The 15,904-nt window shown below is 41.1% G+C and overlaps 1 protein-coding gene across 1 annotated transcript in view; it reads left to right on the forward strand.

Moving 5' to 3' along the window:
* LOC137435685 (zinc finger protein ZFPM1-like) overlaps positions 1 to 15,904 on the forward strand; it is a 170,473-nt gene that overhangs the window by 120,254 nt on the left and 34,315 nt on the right. Inside the window, exon 4 of the mRNA XM_078785136.1 lies at positions 10,438 to 10,550. Within this exon, the coding sequence (XP_078641262.1) occupies positions 10,438 to 10,550 (113 nt within the window). The remainder of the gene's footprint in view (positions 1 to 10,437; positions 10,551 to 15,904) is intronic.

Below are 15,904 nucleotides of genomic sequence, written 5' to 3' on the forward strand. Positions count from 1 at the left end.
GTGCCAGACCGTATCGAAGGCACGTGATATGTCAAGGGAGACAGCTCTGATTTCCTGTTTGGCATTGAGGACCTCCATCCATTGTTGAGACAGCAGAAGCAGCATGTCCAGAGTAGAGTGACCTGGTCTGAAACCAAATTGATGATCAGAGATCAAGCCATTGGAGAAGAGGAAAGATTTCATATCCGAAGCAATGATGGATTCCATGACTTTGCTGATAATTGGGAGCAGGCTGATTGGTCTGTAGTTGCAAGGATCTGTTTTTGCACCTTTTTTGTGTAAAGCGGTAATGTTTGCTGATTTCCAGGATGCTGGCAGATGACCTTGAGCAAAAGAGAGGGTGAAAAGAACAGAGAGAGGGTGAGATAGAGCGGCAGAGCAGGATTTTAGGACCCGTGGGCTGATGCCGTCTGGTCCAGTTGCAGAATCAGAGTCGAGGTTTGACAAAAACTCCTCCACCTTGTCAGGAGAGAAGGACACAGAGTCCAGGAGCAGTTGGGTTCGACTGGGAAAGGTGGGAACAGAGAGAGATGGGTTTGGGACACAAGATTTTGAGGCAAACACAGAGTTGAGGCATTCGGCTTTGTCACGTGCGATGTCAACTGTGTGGCCATTTGAGGTAAGGGAGGGGATGGAGGGGGAACAAACACCAGAAACGGATTTGACCAGATGCCACCAGGATTTGGAGGAAGGAGACAGGTTTGAGAGTTCATTCTTGAGTGTGGATAGATAGTGCTTCCTGGCACTCCTGAGGGTAGACACACACTTGTTCCGAGCTTGGTGGAAGGAACTGAGATTGCCTTCAGTTGGATTAGCCTTCCAAGAGGCAAAGGCAAGTTGTTTCAGGGCAACTGCCTCACCACAAGATTCAGTGTACCATGGACGGGAGGAAGGGTAAGACAACTGAAGACGAGATGGGATAAATTTGTGCATGAGAGAGAGCCGTTTGCTTTCGAAGAATTCCCAGGAAGAATTTATGTCAGAGGCAGTGGAGATGGGAGACCAATCCAGACGATTGATGGCGGCTTGAAGACCGTCCCAGTCGGCCTGAGTGAAATGCCAGACTCGTCGACGCTGAGGAGGCTCTCTGAGATTGGCCAGAGAGATGTCCACTTTGACAAGCACATGATCAGAAGAACCGATTGGAGCAGAAGAAGAGCAGCAGACATTAGCAAGGAAGTTTGTCATAACCTAGTCTAGAAGAGAAGATACTCCATTGGCTGACATCCGGGTCGGGAAATTGACAGATTGTGTCAATCCCAGTGAGTCACAGAAGTCCTTTGCTGAGGTGCCATGACTGGTGAGAGAGGAACCCACACCCAACCAGCTGGCATGATGACAGTTGAAGTCACCACATATGAGGAAGAGAGAGTTGGGATGAGTGGATAGAAGTTGGTCCATGTTGTCAGACAGTGAAATGTAAATGGAGTCATCACTGTTTGGAGGACGGTACAGAACACATATGAACAAAAGGTGGGAGCGGGGAGGAAGCCGTAGCCAGAGGTCTCCTGGGGGTGAGGAGGAGAGAGGGCATTGCAAGGAGAATGAGGAAGAGAGTTTTTGATAAAGATAGTCACCCCACCACCAGGACGAGGCTCAGGTCTATCATACCGGAGGAGGGAGTAACCAGGAAGAGATATTAAGGAATCAGAGACATCTTGAAGGAGGAAAGTCTCTGTTAAGCACATCAAGTCTGGATTGTCAGAAGCAACCTGTATGGAGAGATCAGTCAGGTTTGAGCGAAGGCCCCGGATGTTTGAGGTCAATACCGTTAATGAAGAGAGAGGGGGAGCATCGGGTAGAGGACAGGGGAGGGGAGGAGTAGGGTAAGATGAAGGATGAGAGGGGGAGGTAGGAAGAGCAGTTGATAGTGTGTCAGAGATTACAGAAGAGTTCCAAGAAAGGGAAGGATGAGGAGGATGAAAGGTTTGATGGTGAAGGGATGAGGCACAGTGAGGAGTTGTTTGAGGGGGGGGGCAGAGGAAAGTAGAAGGTTGGGGGGGGGGTGGAGGTATGAGATAGAAGGGAGACGAAGTGGGGAGAAGGCAGCTTTGAGGAGGAGGGGGGAGGAGGGAGAATTGGAGAGGAATGGTATGGGGGGAGATTTGAATGGGAGGGGTTTGGGGGGAGTTTTGAAGGGGAGGAGTGAGGGGGGAGTTTAGGAGGGGAGGGGCAAGGGGGGAGTTTATGTGTGGAGGGGCAAGGGGGGAGTTTAGGAGTGTAGGGGCAAGGGGGGGATTTGGAGGGGAGGGGCAAGGGGGGAGATTAGGAGGGGAAGGGCAAGGAGGGAGTTCAGGAGTGGAGGGGCAAGGGGGGAGTTTAGGAGTGTAGGTGCAAGGGGGGGGATTTGGAGGGGAGGGGCAAGAGGGGAGTTTCGAAAGTAGATGATTAATGAAAGACGAACATTGATAACAAATTGGGTTTGTTGTGATTTTCAAGTTAGCAATCCGATTCAGAACGATGGAGGAGGGGTGGAATGAATGTGAATTTAGACCATGTAGTGAGGAAGACGTATAAGAGATTGAATTTCTTTTTTTTGACGTGGAATGAGATGGAGAGGAATTTGAAAAAAGCCTTTTAAATAGGAAGAAAAACAGCGTGTTGTAATATACCACTGAATAAAACACTGAAGGGGAAAGTTTATACATATTTAAATAATATTAAAACAGAACCGTAAACAATCTTATATGCACAAAGTACCAACGGGGGGAGAGCCGAGAGGGACCACCACGAGTCACGTGGACAGGGCAAAAGGTGGATGGCAAGGAGATAATGGGGGCGGGGCGAACAGCACACCTGGACAGAAAGTACAGGATGAGACAAACAGCACACGTGGAGAAAGGAAAATAAATGTTTTTTTTTTGTTGTTTGTTTTTTTTGGGGGGGGGGGGGGGTGGGGGTATTTTCAATAAACGTATTTAAAACGTTAGACAAAGAGTATTATGTTCGGGGTAGAAGGGAAAAAACTAAGAGCCAAGCAAAACACGATGTAGGGGAGTTAAGTAAACAAACACCGATGGGGGTACAGGGCTGCACTAGCGGAGCAGAACACGATTAATTAATTACGAGTTACAGGAAATTCAAACCAAAAGTAACTATAAACAAACAATAACGCATGGACGATAAAATAACGAGTTGAAATTTGACAAACACACGAATGAAAAAATAACCGCTTTGGATGCCCGGAGAGAACCAGGCCTCAAGGTCGGAAGCTTCAACAACTAGGCCGCGTGGCGCGAAATACTCGACTATTTTTTACAGGTATGAAAGATTAACACCGATAATTCTCCGAGGGACACGTAAAAGGTAAACACACGTAAGATAAATACAGTTTCGACAAAAATACAAATGTGACAATTACTTAACTTCGAGCGTGCGTGAAGATCGTGGAACAGCTTCAAAAAACCGTGACCGCCCCGACAAGATCTCGCGAGCAAGATCTCGAGAATGGCTGAAAAGAAAGAAATGGAGGGTTCTGGAATGACCAAGTCAAAGCCCGGATCTAAATCCCATCGAGATTTTGTGGGGGGATTTGAAACGAGCTGTGCATGCAAGAAACCCCTCAAACATCGCACAGCTGAAATAATTCTGCATGGAGGAGTGGGCAAAAATTTCTCCCAGTCGATGTCAGAGACTGGTAGACAGTTATAAGAAACGCCTACTTGAGGTTGTTTCTGCCAAAGGGTGCAATACCACCTATTAGAGCCAAGGGTGTACTTACTTTTTCCACATGCGAAATTTGCATTTATGTTTATTTAAATTATACAATGGACTACAAAATGTAAATGTTTCATGATATTTGTTATATTATATCACCTTTATCTCTAAATATTGTTGAAATGAAGATCAAATAGCTGTATGTTGAAATATGTTGAAAAAGTCAAAACTTTACATGGGGTGTCCTTACTTTTTCATGTGACTGTATCTCTCATAGTCTTCCATGTGGTAAGGGAAGAGTATTGATTCTGGGAGATTTTAATTTTCCAGGGACAGATGGGATCCATGAAGAGAGAAAGGGCAAAGCAGATGAGGATTTTCTCGATCTAGTCCAGGATTGATTTTTAACCCCAGTTTATAGATACGTTCATGCGGGTGGGGGTTAGGAGTATGAGGAAAGCATTGGGTGATATAGATTGGAATAATTGATCTCACAGGAGGACAATCGGCATCAGAGAAATGGTCAACCTTCAAGGAACAAATAAATATACACTGTGTGGAGTAATTGCTTATTAGATAACTATAGACTTGTTATTTTAAACTTCAGTTGTGGGGAGGATATTGGAGATGTTAATTCGTGATTATATATGGAACCATTTAAATAAATTTAAACTTCTTCTTAGTTCGTATGCAGCACAAGGTTGCAGAGTGGCATCATTAGCTGAGGGCATGGCTTGGCCGCTTATGTAATGCCCTCTACTGGTCAGGGCAGGAATTTGTAATTTGTTGAGTGTGCTGGCGACAGCTTGCCTACTCTTCGTGAAGGACACCGTGGCATCTTTAACATCCACCAAGGAATGTTGGCAGATGGGATGCCCATTTAACGTCCATCCGAGGGACTGCGTACACATTAATGAATCAGCCTGAATAAATATAAACTAAGTGAAGATAATCACCACGGATTGACTAAAGGGAGATGATGTTACCAAATTTATGAAGTAGTTGCTACCAAAGACCTCTATGAAGTAGCTTCTGATTGGGTGGATGAGGGAAAGGTAGTGGATGTAATGTACAATATCTTGACTTTCAGAGTGTACAAGTATGTAATTAAATTTAAATAAAACTAGAACTGCCACTTTATAACTGCTGGCAGTGATGACAGGTTTCCTCTGGCCCCCCGCTTTCATACAACCCTGCTTTCATATTATTTATTTTTTTTCTCCATCAATTTATCCCTAGATGATGCTCAAGAAATTTCATCCTCATCAGATGAAGTTTTTTACTTGTCGAATTATGACGTCATAATGGAGGCACCTATGATATCGTCATTCGCATATGTTATTCTGCATGTAGAGTTCTTTACAATGAGACATGTCAACTTTTTCTACACAGCGCCTTTGGAGATATAGAGGTGCAAAGTTTTTCGGTTTTTCCAAGATGGCGGCCGACCACGTGACCTATGACGTCATAATTACCATTCAAAGATTCTACAGGCTGAGACGCTCCTATGGTGAAACTTTCCTGTCAATTGGTCCAACTATTGCAGTGAAGATGTTTTTAAAGGAAATAAATCCAAAAAATGGCAATGGCACAATCAGTTACATGGCCTGAGAAGAAAAAGTGTTGCGTTTCTTCTTCTTTCAACAATAACGACTTCTATCTTCCAGACTGTACAACCAATCATGTTGAAATGTCAAACACTTATTCCGCTTGATGGCAGCTACATTACATTAAAGTTTCAAGTCGATCAATGCAGCAGTTCAAGAGATAGAAGCTTTTCAAGATTTTCATTGAATTATTTATTGCGGCCAAACCATGTGACTTATCACAACTTCCCAAGTAACGTTTTAACTTCCCCACATGGGGAACATTTGTATAAAGTTTCCACTTGATATCTTTAAAAAATAGTGAGGAGATAGGTTTTAAAGTTTATGCTTAAAAACGTCATAACTCCAAAACCATGTGACGTATGATGTCATCACCCCAGAACTTTTTGTTTGTCAAGGGTATGTGATTATACATGTAAAGCTGGGCTTGATCTGTTCAGTCATTGCGGAGAAAAAGGGGTTTTAGTGTTTTTCATGAAAAACAATATGGCGGCAGAACCATGTGACATATTACGTCAAAACAAATTTGGCCCTACATTTTTTTTTTCACTTAGATCATGGACAAAAAATATCATATTCGTGGCATCAAGGATTCTGTTTGTCAAATTCTAACCCCGTAACGGTAGCATTTTTAATATCCTAAATAAACATATTATTTGGTCCCAATACAGAGTTCTTTAGAATGAGCCATGACTCATTTTTTTCCATTGAGCCATTTCGGAGATATAGAGGGGCAAAGTTGAAGGTTTTTTCCAAGATGGCGCCCATACCACATGACCTATGACATCATAATTAGCAGTAAAAATTCGACAAGTTTAGCCAATCGTAGAAGATTTCGTGCCAATCAGACCAACTATTGCAGAGAACGTTATTTTTTATCGTTTTCGGACATGAAAAAAGTGGCGGAATAAAAAGCAGGGGAGAAAAATTCGAGGCATAATAATAGGTATTCCTCTACATCGTATGTAGATTGTAGAGGAAACCTAATTGGTGTTTTAAAGGTTGTCGAAAAACAAGACCGAAAGTCTAACAGTGGCGTAGCTGGGCTTGTAAAATATTATAAACCACAAACACAGATGATTAGCTTTTTAAACAGTTGCTAATGCTGTTTATAACATTAAACAAAGAAATTTGGAGGAATCCAGACATCCGTGAGGTAAGTTTTACTTACACAACTGAGGGAAGATCTGCTGTAATCTATATACCCCACAAGGATTGGGTTAATAACATGCTATCAAAAAACCGAGGCGAATTCCTTACTTCTGCGGTTGTTAGTACCGTACACCGCTTCAATACATTAACTTTGTATTCATGACATTAGGATTAAAGTGTTATGGTAATATTTACTATATTATTATTATTACAGTTACAAAAACGATACTACTGAAACGATACACTGCTTTATTAAGAAACCTGGGCTTAATTTGTCCGAAACGGCCCGAAGGTGAGGCATGAAGCCTAAGGCCTATACATACCGTATTGTTGGAAGAGCCGTAACGCCGATGTTTTCGATATTGATGGTCATTTTAACAATCGGTTTGTTTGTGTTTCACACTGAATGAAAAACGTAAAGGTAGAGCATGGCGATTGTGATATATGACAGGTTCGATAATATGTTCGGTCTGAACGAAATTGGAATCAAAATGCCGGAGTGTGGAGTCAGCCGCCGTACCACCTTAATGACATCAGATGTAATCACATCACCCTGTCATGTGACCAGATCCTCAGCTCTGATTGGTATATGTTTGGGGGGACATACATACATACATATGGACGGACAAACACTGTTCTAGACGGCCTTGCCTTATGGGCTACGCCGTAAAAACCTTTCTTCAGAAGTATACCGCAGTTGATGCAGCGTCTTTTACACCACCTTATGTAACACGTTACATTAGTTATTCATGCCTGTTGTTTGTGTCCTTTATGAAGTCGCTAAAACAGTAGATTTCCTGTTTGGAATGATTTTCAATTTTGTTTTACTGCCAGACAGGCAGACAGTAAGAAATGATCTCACTCCTCTCTGCGCATGTGTGATCGGGACAAATTCAGAGTCAAAGTACTGTTAAACTACAGGTTTCTTTTCCGATTCATTTTCTGATTCTTGTTCAAAAGATAACATTCTATATAAATTAAGTTGCTCCTCGATCATAAACTGACGTTTGTACACAGAGAGACAGGCACACTGACATGCAGACATACAGGCAGACAAAGTGAACCAATTGCTTAACCCCACTTCTCGCATCACATGAGCGGTGTAAAAACGTGGCTGGTCCAATCTCCATCAAATTTTCCGTACGTGCTGGGGGTAAGCAGTGTAGGGTTGTGGGCATAAAAAATACTTGCCCTCCCAAGTGGGGTAAACGACTTACGGTTGTCACCCAAATTACTGGGCACAGTGCAAGTGCTTTACTGTCCCCTGCTGGAGACAAGGGGGATTACCAGCCATGCCACAAAATATATTTGCCCCACCATACCCCGACCCCCTGCTCCTGTGGGGAGCAGGTGTTTCTTGCAAATCAAAGGAGGAAGTGTTAACACTGTATAGGAATTTAGAGAGGCCTCATCTCTGATTGATATTTTGTACCGTTTTGATCACCACATCTGAGTAACGACACAGCTGCGTAGAGAGGGTTCAGCGTAGAGCTACTCATTTGATTGAGGGCCTCCTATGAGCAGCTGCTGAAGGAGGCAGGGCCTTATACCATGTATTAAAAAGGAGGTGGTTACAAGGGGATATGATAGAGATGTTTAAGATAATGAAGGGTATGTAGACAAAAGAAGCTACCCTTATTATATGTTTTGTGTGTCTGATTTTTTGTGTGATAAATGTTAGCTCTTTCACGAGCCTCGATCCTGTATACAAAAAAATATATAAAAAAAATAAGAGCTTTTCAGCAGAATGGACGCGACAGGACCAGGGGAGCACAACCCGATAGTGAAGAAGAGGAGACAGAGGTCATTTACTCAGACTATAGTTAATGCATGGACAGTCTCTCTGGAAAGGTAGTGGCAGCAGCAACAGCAAATAGGTTTGAACTGAAATTACATCGATACCAGATAAGCATTGGGGATAGGGAGGCACATGGATATTGGCAGGACTGATAGGTAGCTCAGGTATGGGTGGGTGATTGGATACCTGTGCAGTGATTGTGATCTTTGTGTGAGTGTCTCATCAAAAGGTGAATGTGCTGTCTGTGTTTGTCTTGCAACTCAACAATCCCCATCATCCAATCAAATCAAATGAAATCCTCCTCCCCCAAAAAACCCCTCCCTGTCCCAAAAAATGTATGTTAATAAAATGTACATGTGTTTACATAAAGGGAAGCAACTGCAGGTGATCTTGTATCTGCCCATTGTTTTGTTCCCCACACCCTACCCAGTGAAATTAACTAGATATACTGATATATTTAATTAATGTGTTGATACCGCACTAGCATGATGGGCCAAATGGCCTCCTCTTGTGTCAACGTTCCTTGTATAACTGTAAAGCGTTTAATCCACGACTCTAGGCTTTGTATAAACCTTGCACCTTGCTCGTCCATGAACCGTAAATTAACCTAACATCGTCGTGAATATAACGATCACAAAGCTAACCTGACACCCTAATACACGCACTAGTATAGGAGGAAACAATGGTCCAAGCTATGATAACACCTCCAGCATTTGCACGAAGGTGTAGTATATATTGAGTCAAAAATATAGAAAGAAACAGTAACTAGTTTACTGTATGAAACAGTTTAAACTAGAACGGCACTCAGTAGAGAACACACCTTCACCTGGTTGGCCATATCACTCAATGGTGAAGAATCACTTAAAAAATTATACTAGCCGGATCCGGATCTGGATCTTCACCAAAATTGAATCGATTCTTCCTTGTCACACACACAACCTGTCCAACAGGTTTCGTCCAAATCCATCCATGACTTTTTGATATCCTGCTATGTATTGTTTTTGGCCCTATCTTCCGATGGTGAAGAATCACTTAAAGAATTAAATAATTCTCATATCCGAATCCATATTCAGATCTTCACCAAAATTGAATCGATTCTTCCTTGTCACACACACAACCTGTCCAACAAGTTTCGTCCAAATCCATCCATGACTTTTTGATATCCTGCTATGTATTGTTTTTGGCCCTATCTTCCGATGGTGAAGAATCACTTAAAGAATTAAATAATTCTCATATCCGAATCCATATTCAGATCTTCACCAAAATTGAATCGATTCTTCCTTGTCACACACACAACCTGTCCAACAGGTTTCGTCCAAATCCATCCATGACTTTTTGAGATATCCTGCTATGTATTGTTTTTGGCCCGATCTTCCGATGGTGAAGAATCACTTTAAAATGCTAGTAGCCGAATCGGAATCCGGATCTTCACCAAAATCTAATCATTTCGTCCGCGTCACATACACTACATCTCTGCCAAATTTCGTCCGAATCCGTCCACAACTTTTTGAGATATTTTGTTTACAAACAGACAAACAGACAGGGGTGAAAACATAACCTCCATCCACCTTTGGTGGCAGAGGTAAGAAATACAGAAACATTGACAATTTAATGTGACCTTGACCTTTTGACCTAAAAAGCTTCAGTGACCCAATATGCAAACCCTGCTCAAATTTTAAGTCAATCGGATGAAAGTTGATGGTTTTATGCAATATTGACCTTTGACCTTTTAATCTTAAAAAAAAAAAATCAAAAACAATTGGCTACTTACTTTTGATTGGTGAACCAATTCAGTGACCAAATATGCAAATTCTTCAAATTTCAGGTCAATTGGATGAAAATTGACGATTTGATGTGATGCTGACCTTTGACATACACATACAGACATACACACACACACACACACACACACACACACACACACACACACACACACACACACACACACACACACACACACACAGAAGTGATTGCAAAACTCCGTCTCCATCTGTGCGAGTTAATAATAATAATAATAATAATAATAATAATAATAATAATAATAATAACAATACCAGTTGAGATGAAGATTGAACCTGAGGCTGGCTTTATGCTGGCTGCTGATTGTAGTGAACCGGTTGATTGAAGATTGAGGTGAAGTTGATGAAGAGTAATATAACATAAGAGCAACATTTCATTTGCTTCCTCAAATTCTAACCTGCCTACATTTTGACCGTTTCACAGCCGAGCTGGAACCAGGAACTACGGGGGTGCTGGCCTGCCAGTCCTTGGCTCCTGGTCACACCTGGGGTCCTTACCTGGGTGGGTCAGTTACAAACAGCTGTCCTGGCCAAGAGGTAAAAGTCATTCATGTTATGTGGCCTCCCATTTTGTAAACTCACTTGCTTTTCATTGAACTCACATGAACTGTTTGTCTTGTTATTGAGGATCACATCAAGGAACGGCGATGTTTTTGTCCACAATGTCCGGGGACACCTTCACAAACCTGGGTTTATTATTTTACCGACACCTTGTTCTGCCGTTGCTCCACTTGCTCTACCAGAAACACTTACTCTCTACCTAAGTCTATGATTAATGCAACACCAACATTAACTCGATTCCCCTCTTGTTTCTCTTGAGGAACTGTCTTTTTGAGTCTGTTGTTTTCATGCTCTTCCTTCGAGGCTTTCCAGTCTTTTGTCTTACCATCACCTCATTGTCTCTCCACAGTCTTTTGTATCACTGTCACCTCATTGTCTCTCCACAATGTATTTTGTCTCACCATCACCTCATTGTCTCTCCGCATTGTCTTGTCTTACCATCACCTCATTGTCTCTCCACAATGTCTTGTCTTACCATTACCTCATTGTCTCTCCACAATGTCTTGTCTTACCTTCACCTCATTGTCTCTCCACAATGTCTTGTCTTACCATCACCTCATTGTCTCTCCACAATGTCTTGTCTTACCATCACCTCATTGTCTGTCTACTGTATCTTTTGTCTTACCGTCACCTCATTGTCTCTCCACAATGTCTTGTCTTACCATCACCTCATTGTCTCTCCACCATGTCTTTTGTCTTACCGTCTCCTCATTGTCTCTCCACCATGTCTTTTGTCTTACCGTCACCTCATTGTCTCTCCACTGTATCTTTTGTCTTACCATCACCTCATTGTCTCTCCACCATGTCTTTTGTCTTACCGTCACCTCATTGTCTCTCCACTGTATCTTTTGTCTTACCGTCACCTCATTGTCTCTCCACAATGTCTTGTCTTACCATCACCTCATTGTCTCTCCACAATGTCTTGTCTTACCATCACCTCATTGTCTCTCCAGTCTCTATCCCTGAGCTTTTCTCCACCATCGGAGAGACTATCCCTCCTTCAGCTGCAAAACCTTCTCATGTTGATGTGAATCTCTGCTTTCTTGTCCTTAATTCCTTTACCGGACTTTTGATTGGCTGTTGCTTAACTCTCCCGTGAGTATAAACCCCCACCCAACACCTGTATTAACAAAATGCCCAACTGGCCACTGCACCATGCACCTTTCACACTGCAAATTGCACTCTGCACCTTTCACACTGCACGTTGCACTCTGCACCTTTCACACTGCAAATTGCACTCTGCACCTTTCACACTGCACATTGCACTCTGCACCTTTCACACTGCACATTGCACTCTGCACCATGCACACTGCACATTGCACACTGCACATTGCACACTGCACCATGCATACTGCACCATGCACACCACACTCTGCACACTGCACCATGCACACTGCACCATTCACACTGCACAATGCATCCTGCTCCTTTTCGGTGGAGATTTGTCTTCATAGTCTGGAGAGATTTGTCTCTCTGTCAGTTTATTTTTCTCTCCTTATTTCCTTTTGTTGTTAGAAAATTTTGTGTTTTGAGTTTTGGAGCCATTTTTAATGATCATAAACACAGAACCGTCATTACAGTTAAAGCCGTTATTATTCCTTCCTTTCCGATATTGAATATTCCCAATTCATGACTTTTCCCTTCCTGTCCATCACTCGAATGTCCTCCCAACATTCTCTCCCTTCCCACCATCTACTCATTTTGCTCCTCACCCCCACCGACCTTCTAATCTCCCCTCCTCTACTCATTTTGCTCCTCACCCCCACCGACCTTCTAATCTCCCCTCCTCTACTCATTTTGCTCCTCACCCCCACCGACCTTCTAATCTCCCCTCCTCTACTCATTTTGCTCCTCACCCCCACCGACCTTCTAATCTCCCCTCCTCTACTCATTTTGCTCCTCACCCCCACCGACCTTCTAATCTCCCCTCCTCTACTCATTTTGCTCCTCACCCCCACCGACCTTCTAATCTCCCCTCCTCTACTCATTTTGCTCCTCACCCCCACCGACCTTCTAATCTCCCCTCCTCTATTCATTTTTCTCCACTCCCCCACCGACCTTCTAATCTCCCCTCCTCTATTCATTTTTCTCCACTCCACTCCCCCATTCCCCATGTTCATATCCTCATTGTGATGTTGCTATCATAACATCCTCAGTTCTTGAGAAATTAAACAAAGACATATTTACTTCGGCAACCGAAGGTGGAGGGAGGTTGTATTTTCACCCCTGTTTGATTGTCTGTTTGTTTGTCACTCACCTCCAGGTCACAATTCTAAACTGATCGTCATGAAACTTTATCAAGAGATGTACAGGTAGTCACAACTGAGAAGCTTCTTCTTTTTTTTTTTTGTTGGAGAAGCTATTGATTTTGAGGTCAAAGGTCATCTTGAGGTCAAGTTTCTAAAATCGTCATTTTTCATCCGATTGGTTTGCTAGTGCCCCACTGAATTGGTTGGGAAAGCAACTATTTTAGGGTCAAATGGTCAAAGGTCAACTCCAGGTCAAAAGTCTAAAATCAATTTTCTATTCAAAAATCATCAATTTTCATCTGATCTGAGAATTAAGTAGCAATGCATAGTGCCTCACTGAATTGGGAAAGCAACTATTTTTGAGGTCAAAAGGTCAAAGGTCAACTCAAGGTCAAACTTCTAAAATCATCAATTTCCTTTTGAAAAATCATCAATTTTCATTTTAAAATCATCAATTTTCATTTGATTAATCTGAGAATTAAATTAGCAATATATAGTGCCTCCCTGAATTGGGAAGGCAACTATTTTTGAGGTCAAAAGGTCAAAGGTCAACTCAAGGTCAAACTTCTAAAATCATCAATTTTCATTTGATTAATCTGAGAATTAAGTAGCAATGCATAGTGCCTCACTGAATTGAAAACAACTATTTTTGAGGTCAAAAGGTCAAAGGTCAACTCAAGGTCAAACTTCTAAAATCATCAATTTTCATTTGAAAAATCATCAATTTTCATTTGAAAAATCATCAATTTTCATTTGATTAATCTGAGAAATAAGTAGCAATGCATAGTGCCTCACTGAATTGAAAACAACTATTTTTGAGGTCAAAAGGTCAAAGGTTAACTCAAGGTCAAACTTCTAAAATCATCAATTTTCATTTGAAAAATCATCAATTTTCATTTGAAAAATCATCAATTTTCATTTGATTAATCTGAGAAATAAGTAGCAATGCATAGTGCCTCACTGAATAGAAAGCAACTATTTTTGAGGTCAAAGGTCAACTTCAGGTCAAACTTCTAAAATCATCAATTTTCATCTGATTAATGTGATAATTAAGTAGCAATGCATAGTGCCTCACTGAATTGAAAACAACTATTTTTGAGGTCAAAAGGTCAAAGGTCAACTCAAGGTCAAACTTCTAAAATCATCAATTTTCATTTGATTAATCTGAGAATTAAGTAGCAATGCATAGTGCCTCATTGAATTGAAAACAACTATTTTTGAGGTCAAAAGGTCAAAGGTCAACTCAAGGTCAAACTTCTAAAATCATCAATTTTCATTTGAAAAATCATCAATTTTCATTTGAAAAATCATCAATTTTCATTTGATTAATCTGAGAAATAAGTAGCAATGCATAGTGCCTCACTGAATAGAAAGCAACTATTTTTGAGGTCAAAGGTCAACTTCAGGTCAAACTTCTAAAATCATCAATTATCATCTGATTAATGTGATAATTAAGTAGCAATGCATAGTGCCTCACTGAATTGAAAACAACTATTTTTGAGGTCAAAAGGTCAAAGGTCAACTCAAGGTCAAACTTCTAAAATAATCAATTTTCATTTGATTAATCTGAGAATTAAGTAGCAATGCATAGTGCCTCACTGAATTGAAAACAACTATTTTTGAGGTCAAAAGGTCAAAGGTCAACTCAAGGTCAAACTTCTAAAATCATCAATTTTCATTTGAAAAATCATCAATTTTCATTTGAAAAATCATCAATTTTCATTTGATTAATCTGAGAAATAAGTAGCAATGCATAGTGCCTCACTGAATAGAAAGCAACTATTTTTGAGGTCAAAGGTCAACTTCAGGTCAAACTTCTAAAATCATCAATTTTCATCTGATTAATGTGATAATTAAGTAGCAATGCATAGTGCCTCACTGAATTGAAAGCAACTATTTTTGAGGTCCAAAGGTCAACTCAAGGTCAAACTTCTAATATCAATTTTCATCTGTAAAATCATCAATTTTTATCTGATTGGCCCGAGCTTTGATTAAGATCGTCAATTTTAATCTTGATGAAATGGACAATTTGATGTATCCATGGCAACTTTTTATTTTGGGGAGGGGTGGATTTTGCAAGTATCATGCTCCGCATGATGTCTTCTTGTTTGTTTGTGAACAGGGTATCTCAAAAAGTTGTGAATGGATTCGGATGAAATTCGGTGGAGAGGTTTGGTATTTGATAATGACAAGATTATTCGATTTTGGTGAAGATCCGGTTCCAGATCTGGATCCAATGATTTTTTAAGTGATTCTTCCCCATTGAGAGATCGGGCAAAAAATGATATATAGCACTATATCTCAAAAAGGTATGGACGGATTCGGATGAAACCTGGTGGGCGGGTTGGGTGTGTGACAAGGAAAAATTGATTCAAGTTTGGTAAAGATCCAGATCCGGATTCAGATACGAGAATTATTTGATTTTCTAAGTGGTTCTTCACCATTGAGTAATTCGACCAAAAACGATATACAGCACGATATTTGAAAAAGTTGTCAATGCGTTATGACAAAACTTGGTGGATGAGTTGGTTAGGTGACAAGAACAAGCCGATTAGATTTTGGTTCAGGTCCAAATCCAGATTTGACCTATCGGAGGGATACAAAACGTAAACTATTCAGCCTGGCGGAGGTATGCTCTCTACCGAGTGCCCTTCTAGTTGGATTAGCTCTGCACTAATTGTTACGTTTCGCTGATCAATTCGGAACACCATTGTCAAGGATGGACTTTTTAACATCCCAGTGATCCTTACACACTACCCCATTTTGGGTAGGGTCCTATAGTAATAGTAGTGTGAAGATCTCTTTTGTAATGCCCCCTGGAAACCTCTCCCTTGCCCGGTTAAACAAAGGAAGTTGTGTTATATTGTGCGGACTGCCACTCAGGAAAAGCATATTGTGTAGGCCAGAAGTGTATTGTACAATTGTGTAAAACAGGGAATACGGTACTCTTCATATTTACATTTCAAAAACTCTCTCCGGTTTCTGCCGTTACATGATGTTCAGCAATTAAAGTAAGAAAAAGTGAAATTTCCCCAAAAAATTATTTTTTTCATTTATCAGTGAAATATCAATTCTTTCATT

This window comes from Myxine glutinosa, chromosome 9 (genome assembly GCF_964187855.1).
Source record: "Myxine glutinosa chromosome 9, kmMyxGlut1.1, whole genome shotgun sequence".
Taxonomy (NCBI): domain Eukaryota; kingdom Metazoa; phylum Chordata; class Myxini; order Myxiniformes; family Myxinidae; genus Myxine; species Myxine glutinosa.